The following is a 22,089-nucleotide window of genomic DNA, read 5'->3' as shown; positions in this document are numbered from 1 at the left end:
ACACTCACACACACACACATGCATTAATCTTACTTTACAATGAATTCCAATAACATTATGAAATTATTTTATTTTCCTGAAACCCTGCTCCTTACTAAAAATGAACCATCATAATTTAAAAAGACGGCTTCATTTTCTTAACCCATCTTACATTACCTCCTATACTTATTACACTATTACATTAACAGAAGCATGCATTAACATAATATATATACAAATCCTTGGTATCAACAGAAATCTTTCCAGTGCAGCGTCCAGGTTTTAAATGTCCAATTTTCCCTTCAAGCTTCAAACTCTTGACAGTGCATCTGCAATCAGATTTTCTCTATCACCGATTCTCCCTGTTTTACCTGTACACAAAACATAGGTTCTTCCTGTGCCTGAACCTCCGAATCCACAATACTTCTATTTCCAGAACTTTTCTGCATCCCAGTAATCCCAGCATATTTTCCCTGCAATTTCCAAAACACTGCCTTCATGTGTCCAACTTTATTACAATGAAAACATTGTTCGAATGCCATTCCTACCCTCAGCACCTTCCTTTTTATTCTGGGGGAAAAAAACTTCCTGCAAATTTCCACCTACTCCTCTTGCCTGACTACCCACCTTCCTTTCACCTTCCCACTTTCTGTCCTTTTCTGATTTAAGAAGCTGACAGAAAAGGTTCAGCTCTATGAACTAACTCATAATCATCAGCTATCTCTGCTGCTTGTCTTACTGTTTCAACCCTCTGTTCCTCCACATGAGCTCTCACTACCGAAGGAATTGACTCTTTAAATTCTTCCAAAAGAATTACTTCTCTGAGAGTTACATATGTCATCTCTATCTTTAATTTCCATATCCACCGTTCGGAAATACTTTATTTTACTCTTTCAAACTCAATATAAGTTTTCCAGGCTGTTTTCTCATATTCCTAAATTTCTGCCTGTGTGCCTCAGGAACCAACTCCTATGCATTCAAAATAGCCTTTTTTTTAACCACACCATAGTTTGCCAACATTGCTTCTGGCAATGAAGTAGAAACCTCGTGCTCCTGGATAATAATAAACTAGCCTGGATTTAAACAACAAAGTCCAGTTTTTCTGTGGTCATTTCATCTCTTTAGCTATCTTCTCAAATGAAATAAAGAATGTTTCAAGAAGGGGCAGCAGGGTCTCCCGCACACACTGCCCAGGAGTGACAGCGAGCCGTGGCTGGTCGGCGCCAAGCGACACTCAGGACCTATAGACACTGCCTACCATTCCTGCAGATGACTGAGAACCTGCGTTGCTGAAGACTGAGCATGTCTAAGGACCTGGTGGCTCACATCTGCCACTTACTGCAGGACTTGATGCCAATGGTACATGGAGGGCATGTACTGCCAGTGGCTGTGGAAGTGACCGTGGCACTCAATTTTAATGCCATTGACTCCTTTCAGGGCTCCACAGGTGACCTCTGTGGGATTTCACAATCCGGCACCCACAAATGCATCCATGAGGTCAAGGATGCCATCTTCTCCATGGCACACAGCTTTGTGCATTTCACCTGGGACCGGGACAGCCAGGATGCAAGTGGCATTGGATTCGCCCTGATATTGGGATTCCCACAGGTGCGATTGACACACTCATGTGGTGCTCAGGTCTCCGTCGCTACACTCAGTGGAATTCATCAACCGCAAGGGCTTCCACTCATTGAACATGCAGCTGGTATGCGACCACCAAAAACGCATCCTGCAGGTATGCACATGGTTTCCAGGAGTGTGCATGATTCCTACATCCTGAGTCACTCGCAAATCCCTGCAGTCTTCCAGGGTCCACAGAGGCTGCAGGGTTGATTCCTCGGGGACAAGGGCTACCTGCAGAGGCCATGACAGATGACATCCATGTGACGGCCTCAGACTGCAGCAGAGCGACGCTATAATGAGGCTCATGCATCAGCTCGCAACTTGGTGGAGCAGACCGTCGGGATGCTGAAGATGTGGTTCTGGTGCCTGGTCCGGTCTGGTGGAGCCCTGCAATACAGTCCACAGAGGGTATCAAGCATCGTTGTCACCTGCTGCACCCTTTACAACCTGGCTCTGCAATGGGGTGAGGATCTGGTTGAGGAGGAGATGGAGGAGCTGCATGTCTTCTCCAATGAGGATGACACTGACGGGGATGAGAGTGAGGATGACGGGGATGAGACTCTCGCACTGGCTAGACAAGGCAGGCGCACTCGGGAGACCCTCATAGCTGTCAGATTTGTGGAGGATGATGACAACATGCAGAGAGGTGTCCCCATAGATCCTCACATCGCTGTTATGAACGTTTGACTCCAGTCTGGCTTATCCCAGTGCCAGTAGCCTCAGAGAATGCTCCTCTCATGGAGATGCAGTGTAGGCCTTAATAGTTGCTCAATCGCAGGAGGATGATGACAACATGCAGTGAGGACTCTCCATAGATTTTCACATGGTCTCTGAGAATGTCTGACTCCTGTCTGCTTGAGGGCAGCTCACTTGCACGCCATGATCAGGGCCATCTCAGAGACTCAGCCATGAAACGTTAGATGCACCTGATGCTGTGTCTGCCTTCAGCACCTCAGCCCTTCAGGAGCTGGTGCACAGCATCACTGGTGGCAGATGCTGGTGTGATGGGGGGCAGCCCCACCATAAAGGTGCTGAGAGCACACAGAATATGAGAGAACCCTGTGGCACCTGCCCACTACATTCTGGCAGCAATGACCAACACTGCCAAGGTGCAGGCATCAGTAATGTTTTCAGGGTGTGTGAGGCTGGACCATCACTGTGGTCTGAAGGTTGCAGAGAGCACAGGGAAGAGGCCCTGGACTGAGACACCTGCCTTTTATCTTGTGCAGAAAGGTTTCACACCTGAGTGACAAGAACACTGCTCATCAGAACAAGGAGAAATAGACAGGGAGACATTCTAGGGAATTTATTGACAATAATAAACATTATGTACAAGTGACCAATACCTGTGCCCAGGCTGTGCAACTAATTCTTTTAAACTTTCCTAACCCTGCCGCTATGTCTTGGTGCTCCCCAGACATCCACAGCGGAGGTGGAGGCAGCTTGCTGACTGTGACACCCTGTCTGTGATGACTTTGGCAGGCGTCCTCTGGAGGGCCAAGACTTGGAGGGTCCTGGCCTGCTTTTGGGGTCCTGCTGTGCGGCACCAGCACCCTCCTTGGCCTGTGAAGCTGGATTTTTGGAGGTCACAGGAAGAGGGGAGCCAGAAAGGGCGGTCACTCCCAGGGTCACCTGGGTGGATGGCCCCAGAGCGTGCACCTGCTGATCCCCCTCACCTTGGGTGCCCGAGGGCCCCGGCTGACTCCGTGAGTGGAAGGGGTAGCTTGAGTGAGATCGAGCTGCCCACCATTCCTCTCTTGTATACACTGTTGCAAGCCAACTATGACATCAGTGCTGAAGTTAAACCCGCGCAAGAGTGATGTCCTGCACCAGGGTCTCCACGGCGGCCACCATCCTGCCAGTGTTGACCTCGGTATATTGCAATGCCGGCGCTATCACCTTGGCCTGAAGATGGGCGGGCTCCTCCATCAGGCCTTGCAATCTGTGAAGTGCAGTGGCCAACCTTTCCTGATGTTCCCAAATTTTCCTTTGCAGCTCGAGCAACTGTGCCATGAACGAGTCCACAGATTCATCATCTAACTCGGACTCAGCAACATTCTGGCCTCCAGCAGTCCTCCGAATGCCGGGAACCTGGGAAGTCCCTGCCTCTGCCTGCTGTGGATCAGACAGTGCGATATGCTCACCAGATTGTGGTCCCGAGGCTACTCTAAAGCTAGGCCCCGCCATGGTGTGTGCCTCTGTACTAGTGGAGGGTGTGGGTGAGCACTGTGACGGGACTTCAGGGAGGCTGCCTTCAGATTCCTCTTCGGAGGTTCTTCGGAGCTTGCTTGGAGGCTCTGGGTCATGGATTCTGCCTGCTGCTTCCCAGATGCGCCTGTGAAAGCAAGGGGAAATAATTAGTGCATGGCAGTGGCCTGTGAAAGAGGACACATCACTCACAGCATGGATGTTGCACTGCTGGATCCTCACTTGGTAGAGCAGTGCCCACCTCACCGTCAGCACAAGACCGGTCCCGGTCATCGCCAGCCAGCTGGATGGCTCTGTTTTCAATTTCGGAGAGAACTTTAAATTCTGGCATCCCTCCAGCTGTCTGCGAATTTTCCCTCCTGTTGTGAGCCAGTTTGTCCTGCATGGATAGAGATGGGGAGAGTGTATCAGGACGCCCGGTGGGCCAGATGATAACCATGCCTGGCCTGTGTGGGTGGTGAGTGTTCCCATGGACAGGATGAGAACAATGACAGTGCGTGTGAGAGAGTGAAGGGTGACACCCATTGATCTGGCGGTGAGTGAGGGCCCTGTGGATGTGTGATGAGTTTGTGAGTGTGAGAGTTGAGAGTGATGAAAAGAGAGTGACTTACCCTGGCAGCACGGAGGAGATCATTCATCCTTTTGTGACACTGGGTGGCTGTCTTCTTCTGAAGGGCATTGGCCGCCAATACCTCCCAGGTTGGGTTGGTGACATTGCTACCCATCCTGCGGCCAGAGCAGGGGTAGAGCACACGCCGGGGGGCCTCCACGGCATCCAGCATTTACTCAAGGTACGTGTCGTAGAAGTAGGGGGTGGGAGGCTGCAGTCTTTTTACCTTTGTTGGCCATGTCTCTCAGGCAGCGGTGGTGAGCTGGTGGCGATGAGCACTTTGCTGGCGGCTCCTTTTTAAAGATGGAGGCCGGCATGATGCAAGAGCGGGGTGATGGCAAATGGACAAATGAGAGCCCGCCTGCCACGGAAATGGCGTGTTTCACAGGAGTGAATATATAATAAGGTGGGCTCGGGAAGATACGGCGTGAAAACCTGCCATTTTCATTGGTGGGTAGGACTCCATTTTACCCCCCCACTACTGCAATTAGTACAACTCTGGGAAAGTTCAGCTCATGAGCTACACTTACAATGTGAAGTGAAATTATTTTGTTCATTGATGCTCTTGCAAACCATCCTTCTGTTTTTGATAACCTGACATATCTTGAACTCGGGTCCATTCATGTTTTATCTCACTGCACTTGGCCTTCCATGACCCTTTACACCAGGTTTGTTAGGTGAGTATCTCCTGTTTCATGAAGACTATCTGTAAGTTGCATTCCATTCCAGCATCATTTGTACTAAGCCCAACTCATAATCAGCTGCTTCATTAATGACTTTCCCTCCATCATAAGGTCAGAAGTGGGGATGTTCACTGATGATTGTACAGTGTTCAGTACTATCCGCCTCAACTTGTACTGAAGCCGATAAAAGCAAAATAATGTGGATGCTGGAAATTTGAAATAAAAACAGAAAATTCTGGAAAAACTCAACAGGCCTGGCAGCATCTGTGGAGCGAGAAACAGAGTTAACATTTCCAGTCCATATGACTCCTCTTCAGAGCTCATACTGAAGCAGTCTCTGTCAACATTCAGCAAGACCTGGACAACATTCAGGCTTTAGCTGATAAGTGTTAAGTAGCATTGGCACTTGTGTGGCAAGAAGGACCATTTCCAAGAAGAAAGCATCGAAACCATCTCCGTTTGACAGTCAATGGCATTAACATCACTGAATTCCCCCACCATCAACATTCTGGGGGTTGCTATTGACCAGAAACTGAACTGGACCAGCCATATAAATATGTGGCTACAATAGCAGGTCAGAGACTGGCAATTCTGAGGCGAGTAACTCACCTGCTGAGTCCTCAAAGCCTGTCCACCATCTACAAGGCACAAGTCAGGAGTATGACGAAATACTCTATGTTTACCTGGAGGATTGCAACTCCAATAACACCATCCAAGACAAAGCAACCCATTTATTTGCATTCTTCCACCACCTTAAACATTCACTCCCTCCACCACTGGTGCAAAATGGCAGCAGTGTGTAGTATATGCTAAGTGCACTGCAGCAATTCAGCAAGCATCCTTTGACAGCACATACTCACACACTACGACCAAGAAGGATGAGGACAGCAAGTTCATAGGAACACCACCACCTCCCAAGCTCCTTTCCAAGCTACACACCATCCTGACTTAGAACTCTATTCCTGTTCCTTCATTGTCACTGGGTTTAAAATCTGGAACTCCCTTCCTGACAAACACTCTTGGTATACTAACATCAGATGGATTGCAGCAGTTCCAAAAGGCAGCTCACCAACACCTTCACAAGGGCTTTTAGGAATGGACAACAAATTTCCCTTACCAGTGACGCTTGCATCCCATGAAAGAATAAAAAAACTCCAAAAATTGGTGTGTTCCTGTTTCTAATGTCATAACACAACAGAACTTTTGGCATGGATAGCTGCACTTTAGTTTGCTGTAATTTCAGTTCACTGGATTGGTGAGATGCAAGCAAGCATTAGCTTTACTTAATTTGTAGCTGTAATTGTGCAATGTTTGGAGTTCACTAGTTTCCTCTAGAAGCTTGTATCCTATTTTCAATTGGGTTTAATTTTACGTAGCCTGTCAGGATTTCAACCTGGAATGCAATTTCCACAATAAGCATTGTTCTTTTATGTATAAGCATTCGAAATCCCTCTGTCGGATCCAACCCTTTTTTTGATGGGGGAGTGGGGGTGTGTTTAATATCTTGCCAATTTTCTCCCCTCTCTGACTCTGAAGACGTTAATTTCCTGTGGGACCTGGCTTCACAGGCGCTGCGTATTTTGCATTGCCATGCGAAAAAGGTTCAGTGATAGCATCGTCACCACTGAGTCAGAAGGTTGCAAGTTCAAGCTCCATTTCACAGAATTCACTGCATATTCTAAGTTAGCACTTTAATGCAGCGCTGAGGGAGTACTACACTGTTGGAATTGTTGTCTTTCACTTTAGATGTTAAACCAAGGCCTCAATCAAATGTAAAAGATCCCATCGCACCTTTCAAAGACGATATCCTGGCTACCGGTTATCCCTCAACCAACACCTAAAATAACAGATGGTCTAGTCATTGAATTCGTCGCTTCGTTGCTGTTTACAGGACCTTGTTTTTGGGTTTGGCTGCCACATTTCCTACATTACAACAGTGACTACACTTTTTTAATAAGCACTAATCGGCTGTGAGGTGCTTTGGGATGTACTGAGACCATGAACAGCCCTATATCATTGCAAGTCTTTTCAAATGGCCATTGTTGATGTGTGAGCCTTAATGTTTTGTTGGCAGAATTATTCTCCTGTGGCAAATCGCAGCTGAGTTGAGGCCAATGTGGATCAGGAACTCTGGCCAATTTTGTCTTCTCTACTTCAGGGCTGCTGAGTCCAATTTTCACACACTTAGCTAACTCAACACGATCAGGAATTGAGCCAGTGACCTTTGTGATCCATATGCCTCACGGGCTCCCCAAAGCTTGTTCTCCATCTACAAAGCACAAGTCAGGAGAGTGATGGAATACTCTCCACTTTCCGGATAAGTGCAGCTCCAAAAACATTCAAGTTTGAGTAAAAATCCTGGAACTTCCCTAACAGCACTGTGGGTGTACCTACACTACAGGGTTTGCAGCAGTTCAAGAAGCCAGCTCACCACCACCTTCTCAAGGGCAATTAGGGATGGGCAATAAATACTGGCCTAGCCAATAATTCCCACGACCCGTAATTGAATTTTAAAAAAACCATCCAGGGCAAAGAAGCCTGCTTGATTGGCACCCCATCCACAAACACCCACTCCATCCACCACCGATGCACAGTGGCAGCAGTGTTTACTATCTGTTTTTGTGCTATATAACTCTTTGACTGTATGATAACTCACGACGATCCTTAGACAGCATCTTCCAAATCTATAATTGCTATTATCTAGAAGGACAAGGGCAGCAGATGCATGGGACCACCACCTGGAAGTTCCCCTCCAAGCCACACACCATCCTGATGTGGGAATATATGGCTGTTCATTCACTGTTGCTGGGCCGAAATCCTGGACCTCCCTCCCTAACAGCACTGTGGGTGTACCTACACCACAGGGACTGCAACAGTTCAAGAAGGCAGCTCAGCGCCACCTTCTCAAGGGCATTAGGGATGGGCAATAAATGCTGGCCTAGCTACCAATGGCCACGTCCCATGAATGAATAAAAAAAAACTTTGAGTCATTAGAAGAATCTGCCACACCCAACAGTTATTGTTAATTTACAGTTTCTTAAATCATTTGACAACTTCTCCAAGCAGGACCTAGTCAACTGGCTTTTTGAATGCATTCTTCGTTGCCCTGTTTCTGGAAAAGGTAATTCTGTCTGCTCCATGGATACCATGTAACCACCTTTAAAACATGTATTCATAACTAATATCCTCAATGCTGCTTCTTGGAGCTGTCTATTCACCTTGACTAAGCATTACCATTGGTATTTCACAGCTATGGATGATATTACCTTTGCTCCATCTGTGTTGAGGATTGATGTCTCTGCCTCAAGCCTCAGTTCCTACTAAAGGGCCTCATTTTGAGTAATATTGGGGAAATCTCCAGCTACTCACAGAGGTCCCCAAAAGAAGAAAAATTGATTACCTATCTTGTAGGTGGTTCTTCACTTGAGGGATTGGACATCCTCTACTCATTGTGCTATCATTCATCTGAGCAAATTGGTCCAAAACATGAACAGTTTTTGTGTACTTCATGGGAGTAAGATATCACAGGAAGGGATACTGCAGCTGACAACCAGAATTTCTCAGCGAGGTTACCTGTTTACGTAAAAAAGCAAAATACTGTGGCTGCTGGAAATCTGAAATAAAAACAGAAAATTCTGGAACACTCAGCTGTTCAGTGGTGAGAGGGAAAAAATGTTAACGTTTCAAGTCAATGACCTTTCATCAGAATGTAGTTTTCCAAGAACGTGATGTGATCCTAGCTCAACTCCAGACTTGCCTAAGGAATGTTCCCTTTGAAGAATAAAACAGAATAACATCTACTTAGAATTATACAGGCTACCCATATTTGTGATCAATTTGAGCATGCCACTTTTTGAAATCATGTTTTAACCTTTTAATAGCTGTTAATCATGTTTGTCTCTACAGGGTTGCTTAGACTTCCTGGTAGGGTGGTAGACTGTTGGTTGTTTAGCATTTTGAACAGACATTTGTAAGATCACTCTTTATACTTAACAGTAATGGAAGAAACTGCTTTTGGTTAACTTGTAGTTGATGTTCTTTACCACCATTCCCAACTCATGCAACAGTATTCAATGGTACAGAAGTTTTACCTACCTTTTGTGCATTTAATGGATCCTGGTGTTTTATTCACAAATCGCCGAAGGTATTCACTAAACTGGGAAACTGTTCATCCTTTTACCAATCATTGTTATCTTGATCTGTCTGTTCAAGATTGGAACTGCTTTTACAATACAATGCTTGAACTGACCTTGATGTCCTGAGGTCACTAAATTGCCTACCGTGTTCTTATAATTCATGTAGAGGTCACAAGTGAGGAAGAATGTTAACATATCAATGTTGGTATAGTTTTCACACAAGCTTTATATGTGGAGGCTGAATTGTATTCAAAGCTCTCTCTTGCTCTTTGTCCTCTTTCTGACCTAACATACCTTGGACTTTCTGTGTCCATTTATACACTTGTGCCAACATGATTGCTTCATGGCCACTTCCTTTCCGGAACTGAGGCCACAACAAACCTCTTGTATACAAGCTGGGTAGAAAAGTCTGCCTGACGAAGCTTATACTTATCCCTGTGTGGAGATTGAGCTATATCCAAGATGATTAGGAAGACCACATCTGCAGTAGCTAATCTAATTACTTATATTTCAGTGCGATATTTGCCATTTTGTTGAATCATCCTCCTCTTGACCTTGCTCTAGGGTTTGCTGGTTCCTCAGTTTGAGTTGCTTTTTTGTTGTCTTGCATTTAGCATAAGCAAAATCAAGGATGAGTAAAGATCATTTGGCCCATCAAAGTGCACACCTCTAGAAACCAAATTCTCCCACCTCAATATCCAAGTGAATTTGAACGATCCTAATATAACAGATAGATTTGGTTATTCCACATCAAGTACCACCTGTTTTCATGCATCCTTTAGATAAATGTGTAATAAATTAACCTCCATTAATGTTTAAATTCTTACTAGTTTTTTTAAAATTTATTTGTCATTCTGCAGTCTTGCTTTGATCAGTAAAGAATTGAGGATCACCTCCAAATGTACTCTTTTATAGGGAATAATTCCAGCAGGAAAAGTCTTAAAGGGATGATTGTCTGATTCTTGGTTATGTGCAGAGTAACTTGATGAATTAAGAAAACTACAGCTAATGGTAAAAGCATCTTTTTCAACATAAATTTGGTTTAGTTAAAGGTGGAAAATAACTTTAGATTGTCAAATTATTTTAAGGATTGCGTTTATCCATTAGCTATACTCCTAAATACCAAGCTAATAGAATACCTACTTTGTTTTCCTCCTCAGTATTTCTTTTTAAGCAGTGATTGCTGATGCCTTTGAGAATGAATGATACAGCAAATGAATTTCAGAAGCAAGTAATGAAGCTAAATTAGCATCAGTGAAAAGACATCAACAAAAGGCAGACCTTGTAATTTCAACTGTTATTTCAGCCCCCTCACACTAGTGGACTTGGTATTTACCCCTGTCCAGTATTCTTTAATGGTGTGTTTAAAACAATGTGTAGAAACATATATTTGTGTCATCACCCCATATGTAATATAACCTTTAACCCCATTGGCTGTCTTCTTAATACTTTAATGCCTTTTACAGTTTATCGCTTAAACAATATAAAATAGTTTTGTTGAGGCTAATTTGGAAACTAATTTGTATGTTTTTGTATTATATTTTAAATGTGGTGAAATGGTTCCATTGTATTCTCTATATTGAAGTATTCACTTTTAAATGTCAATAGTCAAGACAAATGTGAACTTTTACACTGATTTAAACTGATTATATTTTTTATAGGTGTTGGCTGTGACTGCTTCAAGATCTCCCCTCTCTCTCTGAGGTCTTTTATCACTACATTCTCCCCTAGTGCAGCCCTGTCTTTTTATCAAATAGTTACTGTCCTTACTCACTATAATTTCTGCTTCTCTTTGTTCTTACAACCCAGGCATCTGTTGACACCATTCCCATGTTCTGCTCAAGCTGCATTTGATATTTTGGTTCTTACATAGCTAAGATCATTCTGTTTGTTTTGTAATTGTCCAATTTTGCATATGTTACATTGACATTCACTTCTAATGTTTTAATTTGAAATGACGGAAATTTGGTTGATGTCTGTAAAATATAATTTAATATTCCTCTGAACTATTTATTTTGGGGAGGTGGGCTTTATGTAGTCCTTATAAGAATGGCTCGTTATTTTAATTTTTCATATGTAATAAATATATATATGTATATATATATATATATAGAGAGAGAGTGCATATTACATACAATTTTTTTTGTCAATCTAGGAAATTTAAAATTTGCCTAGTCACTGTAGGGAGTAAGTATCAATTTTGGCTGAAGCACCAAGACATTAATAAAATAAGCTTTTTTTGGTGGTGGGGGGAATGGGGACGGGAAAGAGGTGATGAAGTGAAAGCTTCCTCCTCTTTATTCCACACCTCCAATGGCTGGCTTGAAAATAGAATTGCTAATGCCATGGAAACTTTCACCTTGAAGGAGGTTGTGGTAGAGTGACTGAGGGACAGATTTGTGTTAAAACTGATTTTTTTCATATAATTTCTAGGGTTATAATTCCTAATTTGTGTATTACTTTTTTTTGTATTTCAGACTGCTTTTTTCAGCTGTGTGAACAGAAATGAGAGTAAGGTCATTTTTACCCTAAAACAAGAAAATTATGCTGATGAACGAAATACTGAGTTATTTTAATATTTCTTTAAATATATTAAAGTGGAGTGTGCTCAAATGGTGATTTAGTTAATTTAGTAACCTTAAAAGCCTACAGTAGAAGAAATGTTTTGAAATCTAATCTAAGCCAAGTAATAATTAAGCATTGTAAAAGTTAATATAAGGAAGACAAATTATGTAATGAAAAAGCATAAGGGGCAGTGCTAAGTTTACATGGTGAGAAAGCATAAAATTTATTAGAATAAGGAAAGATAAAAAGCAATTAGATCTTGCCTTGATTCTGTAAATCATCAGAGGGAAAGTCTCAGGAGGTGTACAACAGCTCTGCAAATCAGGCAGCTGTAGTAGATTATGGGTTGAACTAATGGTGGAGGTCCAGTTGAGGTAGGCTTTGTACTATTCAGCTGGATTCTCCTGAATTTTCAAAGTTGCTATCCATCTCAATATTCACTTGCATCATATGTACTACAGTATAACTGTAGCAATAATTAATCACTCCTCTCTACTGTTTACTTGGAATGTAGAAGTGTGATATAAAGTGTGTATGGCAAGGGTAAACTATTCAAATTCATAATTTTGTTTTCTGAGCAATATTGCTCAATGCACTGACCTTTGAAGCATTATGATTTGGTAGCAACTCCAGTTCAGAACTCATTGGACAAATAAAGAATATAAGGACCTTTAGATTGCTATCTGAATTAATACTTGCTTTTATTGCGTTACAGAGGGATCCCTGTGTTGCAGTTACGCAGGCCGACACACAAATTGTAGGGAATATTGCCAAGCTATTTTTCGTACAGATTCTTCTCCCACACAGTCACAGATTAAAGCTGTAGAAAACTATTGTGCCTCCATTAGCCCACAGCTTATTCAATGTGTTGACAACTACACTCGCTCATATCCAATGAAAAATCCCATTGATAGTAAGTATGAATCTTTTAAAATATTTCAGTAGTTCTTAGAGCAGGTGTCCTCTAATAGTCACATATAATTGCCTTTGTTTTGGTGGACTCTATGCATGTCTTTGTAATCAACATAGAGATCCTCCATTCAGCTGTGACTGCTGCTTTTTTCTTCCACTTACCCAATAGCTCATCAGCCTCTTATCCTTTCCCTGAAAACTTGTCCATGTCTAGATTCTCTCTTCTCCCATGGCCTCTTCAAACTCACCTCATGGATGAGAGACACCTTCTTCCTTGACATCATTTCCATTAATTGTCAAACACCCAGCTTCCATTCTTGACGTTGAGTTGACATTGCAAATGGTTCTTTTTCCTCTTGAGCCACTATCTTCTTCCCTTCTAAATCATTACCCCCTTCCTCATAGATCCTCCTCTTCTACCTCCATTCTTGTAATCTATCATTCCATCTCGAACTTTCCTTTTCTTTGCATTAATATGAAGTTACCTCCCAAATCAATGCTCATTTTATCTACAATCTCTTGTTTTGAATCTTTCCAATTAGGTTTCATTCCTGCTACAGCACTGAAGTCACCATAAACAGTCATGAATGACTTGTTGTGTGACTGTGACCTTGGTGCATAACTCCCCTTCAATTTCTCTGCAGCCTTTGATATGGTCAATCCCACTATTCTCCCCCCAAATTTCCTCTGTTATCCAGCTCAGTAGGATTCCTCTCTCTTGGTTCCACTCTTAATGTCCAATCATTGCAAGGGTAGCTATTTCTATTGCCATCCTAGCATGGCCACCTCACCAATTCTGCAAAGTTCCATCATGTTCCACTTTCTCATCAACCTCCTGCCCCTTGGTGACATTATCCACAAGCAATAGGCCAGTCTCTACTTGTAAGGTGTTGTCTCTTTCTCAATTGCTTCACAACTAATCCAACATATGGTTATAGATAAGCCAAAATTCCTTCCAAATTTAATTACAAAGACCAACGTTATTGTCCTCGCCCCCCACTGCAAACTCCATACCCTTTCCACCATATTAATTTCTGGGCAGACTTTCAGCAACCTTAGCATCCTATTTTGATCCTATTATATCTTATCCAGCACAAAGATCTCTTGCGTAATATCACCCACTTTTGTTGCTAACTTAGCCTTTGTTGCCTCTAGATTCAAATATACTAATGTTGTTCTGGCTAAGGTCCCATCTTCCAGTCTCTCTAAGCGTCAGCTTATCTAAAACTCTTGAGTCCATATCATACCCTTGCACCGAGCCACACTTCCTCATCATTTTCCACCTTGGTCACCTACATTGTTTCAGTCTAAGGTGAAATAAAGCTTGAAGACATGGCTAGTGTTTTGATACTGCTCAGGAGTAGCTATTTCTCTTTTCCAGCAGATTGTAAAGCCTTTTGTAGGTTAATGTAATGCAGAATAAACTTGGAACTTATAAGGCATGTCCAAAGCAGTATTCCCCCTCATTGTTTGGAGCTCCTAGTCTCATACAAGAATGGCTTCCTTTAGTCCATTGTCAGATTCAGGACCCAGCAGTGCAGTGGAGTCATGGTGAAAAAAGGGAAACAGGAGGAGAGAGAGAGGGCTCAGAAGCTATTCCCACTGGTCATTCAACAACCTGAAAGGAAATGCTGCTTTGGAGTTGGATGTCAACAAAATCAAGGTGGCTGACCTGTCTCAAGGAAAAGCTAATGTCTGTCACAAATCTGATAAACAAATTGATGCTTCTGAAAGGTGTTCACTGGAGGCTGGTATCTAATGCATTCATATATGCAGTATTTTGTGCTTACCTTGATTTGGATGCAGAGGAACAAGGAATTGCTGCTGTAGCTCTGCGTTTCTGATTAGTAGCAGTGTATGTGTTCATGAAGATAGTGGTAATGTAGTTGCACTTTTTATGTTGAATTATGCTTTTCATTTGGCCTGTTGAGAGGAGGACATCTCAGCATCTGCCATTTGCCTAGCAGTGCTCTAATCTGCTTTTGTCAGCTGCTTAATGACTAGCCAGTGATTACTCCCCTTGGAGGAGTTGAGATGCAGTGGAATCTCTTTTAGCATCAAGTTGGCTTGAAAATAACACAGTCAGTCATCATTGGGAAGGAAACCTTGTATTTAATTAGCACCTTATCATGCAAAGCACTTTGTACCCAACTAATTACTTTGCAATGAGATCTAAGCAATCCAATCAATGCCATGTGGAAGAGAACTCAATTCAATACTTGGGCCAGATATTCCAGCATTCCTGACATCTCCAATAGCTGACTATTCATTGATCATTGAAATCATGACTTTCTGACTCATGCTAAAATACCACAATAGTGCAAACCTAGAACTCAACAAAAAAGTGTTTCCTCTAAAAGTATTATTGCTTTCTTAATCTAACCATTATGATCTTTACAATATGTGTCATTGATCAGATTAGTGCCAGCTTTGGCTCAGTGGTAGCTTCTTGCCTCTAAGTCAGTATGTCTAGGGTTCAAGTCTCCAGAGACGGTTGGCACTTGGTGCAGAACCACTGGAGTACTCCACCATTAGAAGTACTGTCTTTTTGATGTTAAGTTGAGGCCCTAACTGCCCTCTTGGATAGATATAAAAGATCCCTTGACACTATTCAAAGAGAGCATTTTCCTTGTGTACTGGCCAAGATGTATCCTTGACCAACACGACCAACAAAATTATCTTGTAATTTATGACATTGTGGGAATTTGCTGTGTGCAAATTGGCAGCCGTACTTTTAAATTTCAACAGTGACTACATCTCAAAAATACTTTCTTGGTTGTAAGACGTTTTGGGGTGTCCTGAGTTCATGAAAGGTTCTATATAAATACAAGTATCTCTTTCTTTGAATGGCAGCTAGTTCCTTCCTGCCACCTTTTCTCCCCCCACATAACTACACAAGTCATTGTTCCAACAGATAAGGTTATTTTAGCTGGACATGTAGCGGGAAGCTTACAAGTATTCTGTGCTGGAAACCAGTTGGCTTTAGCTGATTTAACTCCAGCATGACGTGCACACACTTGGATATTTGGGTTCCTTCGCTTCAGCTCTTGCCAATTGGTCTCTTAAATTCTGTGGGGCTGTGTCCCTGAGAGCACAGCCCATTTCAGGTACATGACACCTACATATTTGGCTTTCTTAGTACTTGAATTTGTTAACTCTTAAGCAAGTTGTTGAATTAAAATTAAGTCCTTCTGTTTGTTGCCAGTGTTTTACAGTGGTCATTACTTTGCCTATGACACTTCAGAAACTGCAGTTGATTGTTTTATTCTTTTCCTATTCTATTGCTACCTTCATCCATACCCAAATGTAAGTGCTTCTGCAAGATCTAGTAAACTCTTTTTTTAATATTAGATGGCCCTTCTTGGCACTTGCTAGGTTTTCCATCAAAACTTGACCTGACTTCCTATCCTGTCATTCTAGATATCTAGTTCTCAAATTTTCCTGTGTGTTGGAACGCTGGAAATACTGACACTTTCAGTTACCTCCTTTCCAAATATTATAAAGATCATAATGGTTAGATTAAGAAAGCAATAATACTTTTAGAGGAAACACTTTTTTGTTGAGTTCTAGGTTTGCACTATTGTGGTATTTTGGCATGAGTCAGAAAGTCATGATTTCAAGCCGCACTGGAGAATTTAAGTGCATTATCTATGCTGCAGTTCAGTGCATTACTGAGGGATTGCTACACTGCTGCAGGTATTTTTTTTGCCTTAAAGCAAAACTTTATCTGTATGTTCAGGTGATGTGAATGATCAGGGAAAGAAAAGCAGGAAAGTTCTTGACTAATATGTAACCCTTAACCTCACCACAAAAAGACTACCTGGTCATTTAACTCTGCTGTTTGTGAAACGTTGCTGTGTGCAAATATGCTTTGGCATTTGCTCATGCAACATTGACTACGCTTCAAAAGTAATTAATTGGCTGTGAAGCACTGAGATGTCCTGAAGACATGACAGGCACCACATAAATTCAAGTTTGTTCTTTATTTATTATTAAATAGCAACAAAGTTTGCAATCTTTGCCCCTAGTAAAAGCTGTGGGACTGATCTCAACAGAGGTAAGTGATCTAGCTTAGTCCATCCCGGAGAGTCACCAATGTGCTTTGGCACTGAAATCAACCACATGGTTTGTACCAACGGGTTCCAAGCATATTTCACAGCAAAGTTGTAAAGGGTAGAAGTCGTAAAGGGTAGATATTTAATGTGGATGCTGTAAGGCTGCTTGCTATCAAGAGGTAGTGGGAACACATTAAGGAATTGTTGTGGTAAGCTTTGGCTTTGACTCAGTTCCAGTGTTGTAATTCATTTTATTAGCTCCAAGTCCTACTACTCAGTGCACTTTGTTACCAAGAGCTGTTCTCTGCCTTATGTGTTGGTTTTTTAAAAAAAATTATTCACAAGATGTGGGCTTCTCTGGCTGCAGCAGCATTTATTGACCATCTCTAGTTGCCCTTGAGAAGGTGGTGGTGAGCTGCTTTCTTGTGGTGTGGGTACACCCACAGTTATGGGATTTGAGAGGCCGTGCATTTCATAGAATATTTCTGAGCTGTACTTTTGAATGTCCAGTGCCCTCTTATATTTCCTCCTGTTATGGTTAATTTTGCCTAAGTAATTCATGTTCTTTGTAACTCCAAGGACACAACCTCAAGTATTTGGGTTGGGGAAAAATATTCCTCCGATGGGATTTTGCTCTGCTCAAAGGAAGTATGGTTGTTGACTTTTTGTTATGAATATGACCAGTAAGAAACTGGAGCATGCATACTCTGACTTCTTCCTATAACTGTGTTCTCTGCCAACAGCAAAGCAGAATTTGTACAGCATGAGCTGTCATTCCGATTGTCTGAACCCGAACATTTTTACATTGCTGATTTTAATGTTCATCAAAAAAATAGCTCGAATTGTTCTCAACCAGCCCTACATAGAGGGTTTCAAAGGGAGGTCTAGTTTGATTATTGTTCAAATTAGATATAAAGGTTGTTTAGATAAGTGATTCCTAATGTGGTGAAAGTTTTGAGTGCACTTTAAGGTGGTGACTCTGATTTGTGCCTGCTGATATCTGTATTGCTGGCCATTTTACGGTTTTCTATTCTCTTTGAACTGTATTCAGTAATTTGTGGTGTGGACCAAAGTCAAGCTTCTCTTGCATTAGTTTAATTAGAGCACATTTGTAGGCTACTGGAAACAATTTGCACATAATTTGGGCTGCACCTCAGCACCTTCTCTTTGATTTGGGGGTAGACAATATATTTGGAAAGCCAACACTATAGGGCAAAGCCCTATTCTTCAAGATAAAAATCAAAATGTTTGAATTAGTTGAGTGTCTCTTTAGAGGCAGTCTTCAAATACAAATTGCCTGTCTGAGAGTTTCACTGGACATGGTTTCCTTGTGAAACTATCTTTTTTATAAGCTGGTGGTTTGATAATCTTTTAAAACCCAAACTTGGCATCACCTAACTACTGCTGCTTGATTTATTTTTGTTCTCTCCTACACTTTTCAACCTAGATGGTGCCATATAATATTATCCTTGGGTTTCTCAGCTTAGAAAAGAAAACCCTTCATGACCAATACAAGTGTGCATGTTGTGGACATAACTACTTGTGAAGTCCAGCTACGTTCACTATGCTGCAAAGGCATACAGCAGTCATCAAATCCCATAATTATTGCATGGTTCTTTGGGAGCATTGTTCTGGGATCCTCCTTATAAGGTCTGCACTGTTGACACTTTGCTGTATCAATTGCAATTTAATATTTGTTGGTTCAGAAATGTAACACAAATATCAATCCAAATTAAGTGTGCAGTAAAGCTAAATAGTACTAATGAGTTTCTAACTATTTAGGTTTATATTGCTGTGACAGAGCAGAAGACCATGCTTGCCAGACCACATGTCGAAGAGTGCTGATGACAAAATCTACAGATCAAGAAATTGTTGATGGACTTATCGAAGGATGTAAGAAAATGCCTCTGCCTCAGGATCCACTCTGGCAGTGCTTTCTAGAAAGCTCAGGATCAAGTAACCCGGATAACAGCACAAATGGGTTGCCTGCTACAGCTGTTGATGGTGCTAAATTGCACTGTTGTTCTAAAGCAAATACTTCTATCTGCAGGTTGGTACAGTAACTAAAAAGTATTCTATTTATGTCTAATATTCCAATGGGACCTGCTTCCCGAGAAATGTAAATGTGAAAAAGAACCTGCGTTAATTCCCATTATTACATTTGGCTCAGTGAGCGAAGTCAGATTTGATGAAAGTGTTGTTCCTTATTTGCAACCTTTCAATTAACTGGAGATTTTATGAAACCAAGATTTCTGTATAAATTAACTTCAATTAATTTCTAATCTATTTTTGGGTAATACTTTGGTTTGGCTCCTAGGATGCGTGCAGGATCCCTGAATTAGAGAAAGAATACCTGCCTCACAAGGTCATCTTCATTCTTCAAATGATGAGCATCCTTCACACATCACAATCTCTCCCAGCCATTGATTCAGGCCTCTCCAGGGATTTTGTTAAGTTTATTTAAATCAGCACTAGGTTACAATGAAGTGGTTGTAGTGTGTACATCCTGAAGCTTCATTGAGGTACAATGATAAGTGTGTGTCCATCCAGCATTTAAAAACAATTGGGACATGCTTCAAAAGTCAGTTCCCAGATCTAGGCTAGTTTGGCTACATTTCTACATGTTCTACAATGAACACCCAATGGGCAGACTTTTCAATCCCAGGAGATGGTAGCCTTAGGCCAGTATAAATCTCAATGTATTCTCTCTGTTTTGTAGCTCTCAAGAAAAGTGAAAACATTTGACCTATTTTGCACTGTAGGGCCTTGAAATTCTCCATTATGATGTTAATCCAGTTACTGATAATTTTGATAGTAAGAGAGCAAAAGCGATCTTGGATGCATTCTTTCAGAAGGCACTGAAAAATTGTTTGAGAGGAGCCTCACCCTTGGTGTCTTGGTTAATGCCATTTAGATATAGCATCAATGTCAGCTACATTTTGTTTTCACTTCATGAAGGCTACAAAACAGAATACAATGAGATTTCCTAGCCCTAAGCTACATCTTAACATTCTCTATTAGATACTTCATGGGTTCCAGAGGATTCAAGTTTAAACTCAGGAATGGTGTTTTCATTGCAGGGGTCACATGCAGAGTTTCAGCTTAAGAGTTCTGCATTTCACTAGACAGTGGTACTAAATACTTAGCACTGGATTCCCTCTAGACGCCATCCATTTACAAGATTAGCAAGGTCCGAACTCTGACCCTTTGTAAGTTCTAGCTTTCTGATGGATCTATGTTATTGTTGACTCGTATCTTTGTCAGATTGACATATCAGAAAACTAAGAGGATGTTTGGTACAATTTTGTTACAGAAGTCAAGCTAATGAATATATTCTAAATAGTGCGTTGATTCCCTTGAAAGGGAAGGTCCTTTATGCTCTTCCCATTTCCTCTCTTGTTTGTGTTGCTTTATGCTTCCTTCAGTTTTCTCTGCTGTCTCAGCGAAGAGGAGTTATTCACCATGGTCACAGTCAGAGAGAAGTCAGTCCAACTGGAATGATCTTTAACAATTCTTTGGCTTTCCCTGGTCCACCTATTACTTTTGCTGATCTGAGACTCACTAGCAGCAGCGGCGATGACGACCGAGTGCAGCGACCAAGGAATTAAAGCAGGAGAGAGGAAGCCAGCCTAGAGACTCAATGGCAAGAGTGGTGCAAGCATGTGAGGAGATGAAGTGCAGCAACCAAGGCGTTAAAGTGAGCGAGACAGCCTCCAGCAAAACCTCCCACAACAAAAGCAACATCTGCAAAACAGATATTGTGACAACACAACCAGAGAAGGAATGGATTGGTGAGTAGCTGGTAAGTGTTTTTAGTTAATAGTCTAGAAATTGAAGGTATGGAAGGGCACCTTAGCCCCGTGGAATACACATCCTGCACCATCTGGGAAACTCTGAATGTTGCTTGTGGTCTGGACAGCCACATGAGCGGGAAGTGCCACCAGCTAGAGCAGTTTAAGCTCTGGCACGATTGATAAGGTTCCATATGGCAGAGTGACCTTGAAAATAAAAGCTCATGGAATCCAAGGCAAAGTGTCAAATTGGATCCTAAATTGGCTCAGAGGCAGGAAGGTGTTTTTGTGATTTGAAGGTGGGGTGTCACAGGGCTCAGTTCTAGATTCTTTTTTTTGGTGTCATAAACGATATGGACTTGAATGTAGGGACTATGATTAACAAGTTTACAGATGATACAAAAATTGGCCATGTAGTTGATAATGTGGACTGCAGAAAGTTATCAATGGACTAGTCAGGTGAGCAGAACAGTGGCAGATGGAGTTAAATCTGAAGAAGTATGCAGTAATGCATTTGAGTAAGGCCAACAAGGCAAGAAATATACAATAAATGGTAGGATACTGAGAAGTGGAGAGGAACAGAGTTACATGTGTATGGATCCCTGAAGGTGCCTGGACAGGTACATTAGGTGGTCAGGAGGCATACGGGAGCTGAGGCATAGAATATAAAAGCAGAGAGGTTACATTAGAACTGAATGGAACACTTGGTTCCAGCCACCGGAAAGATGTGATTGCATCAGAGAGGTTATAGAGGAGATTTACAAGGACATTGCTTGGACTGAAGAACTTTTTGTTATGAGGAAAGATTGGTCGTTGTTTTCTTTGGGACAGAGGAGGCTGAAAGGAGACCTAATTAAAGTGTATAAAATTGAGATCTCTAGGGAGAATGGATAGAAAAGCCCTATTGCCTTTGGTTAAGGAATGGGTCCATAACCAGGGGCATAGATTTAGGATAAGAGGTAGGAGGTTAAAGGGGATTTAAGGGGGAATCTTTTCACTCAGAGTAATGGGAATCTGGAACTCTCTGCCTGAAAGAGTGGTAGAGGCAGAAATCGCCTAATATTTGAAAAGTACTTGGATATGCTCTTGAAACACTGTCACCTACAAGGCTACATGAACAAAGGGCTGGAATGTTGGATAAGGCTGGATGGCTCCTCATTGGCCAGTGCAGACATGATCAGCTGAATGGCCACCTCCTGTGCTGTCATTTTCTATGATTCCTGACCCTGTACTAGTGATAATGAAGTAACTGATACTACTCTAGGCAGCATGGAAGGAGTTTCATACCTCACCCTTCCTTTAATGTTAGATCTGGTACTGTATTTTTACGAATTATGACTTTTGTTTTGCTCTAAGTTGTAAAAAATTATTTCTAGTCACTTGCAGCCTTGACCAGCTAGAAGCAGTCCGAGACAACTTTGTCACTGTCAATTTTTTAAGCTCTGCACAGCTAATTTTAGCGGTACTTCAACTTGGTTTAATTGAATTGGTAATTTCTCTTTTCCTTCCCCTTCTTATCCCTTTTTC

General features: G+C 41.9%; 1 protein-coding gene across 4 annotated transcripts in view; it reads left to right on the top strand.

Moving 5' to 3' along the window:
• reck (reversion-inducing-cysteine-rich protein with kazal motifs) overlaps nt 1-22,089 on the top strand; it is a 261,283-nt gene that overhangs the window by 167,949 nt on the left and 71,245 nt on the right. For all 4 annotated transcript variants that reach the window (XM_041190606.1, XM_041190607.1, XM_041190609.1 and 1 more), the window contains 3 exons: nt 11,717-11,750; nt 12,520-12,717; nt 18,554-18,821. In XM_041190606.1, the coding sequence (XP_041046540.1) occupies nt 11,717-11,750; nt 12,520-12,717; nt 18,554-18,821 (500 nt within the window). The remainder of the gene's footprint in view (nt 1-11,716; nt 11,751-12,519; nt 12,718-18,553; nt 18,822-22,089) is intronic.

The sequence above is a fragment of the Carcharodon carcharias genome, chromosome 6, assembly GCF_017639515.1.
Source record: "Carcharodon carcharias isolate sCarCar2 chromosome 6, sCarCar2.pri, whole genome shotgun sequence".
Lineage (NCBI taxonomy): Eukaryota > Metazoa > Chordata > Chondrichthyes > Lamniformes > Lamnidae > Carcharodon > Carcharodon carcharias.
This window is presented reverse-complemented; position numbering and strand designations above follow the sequence as displayed.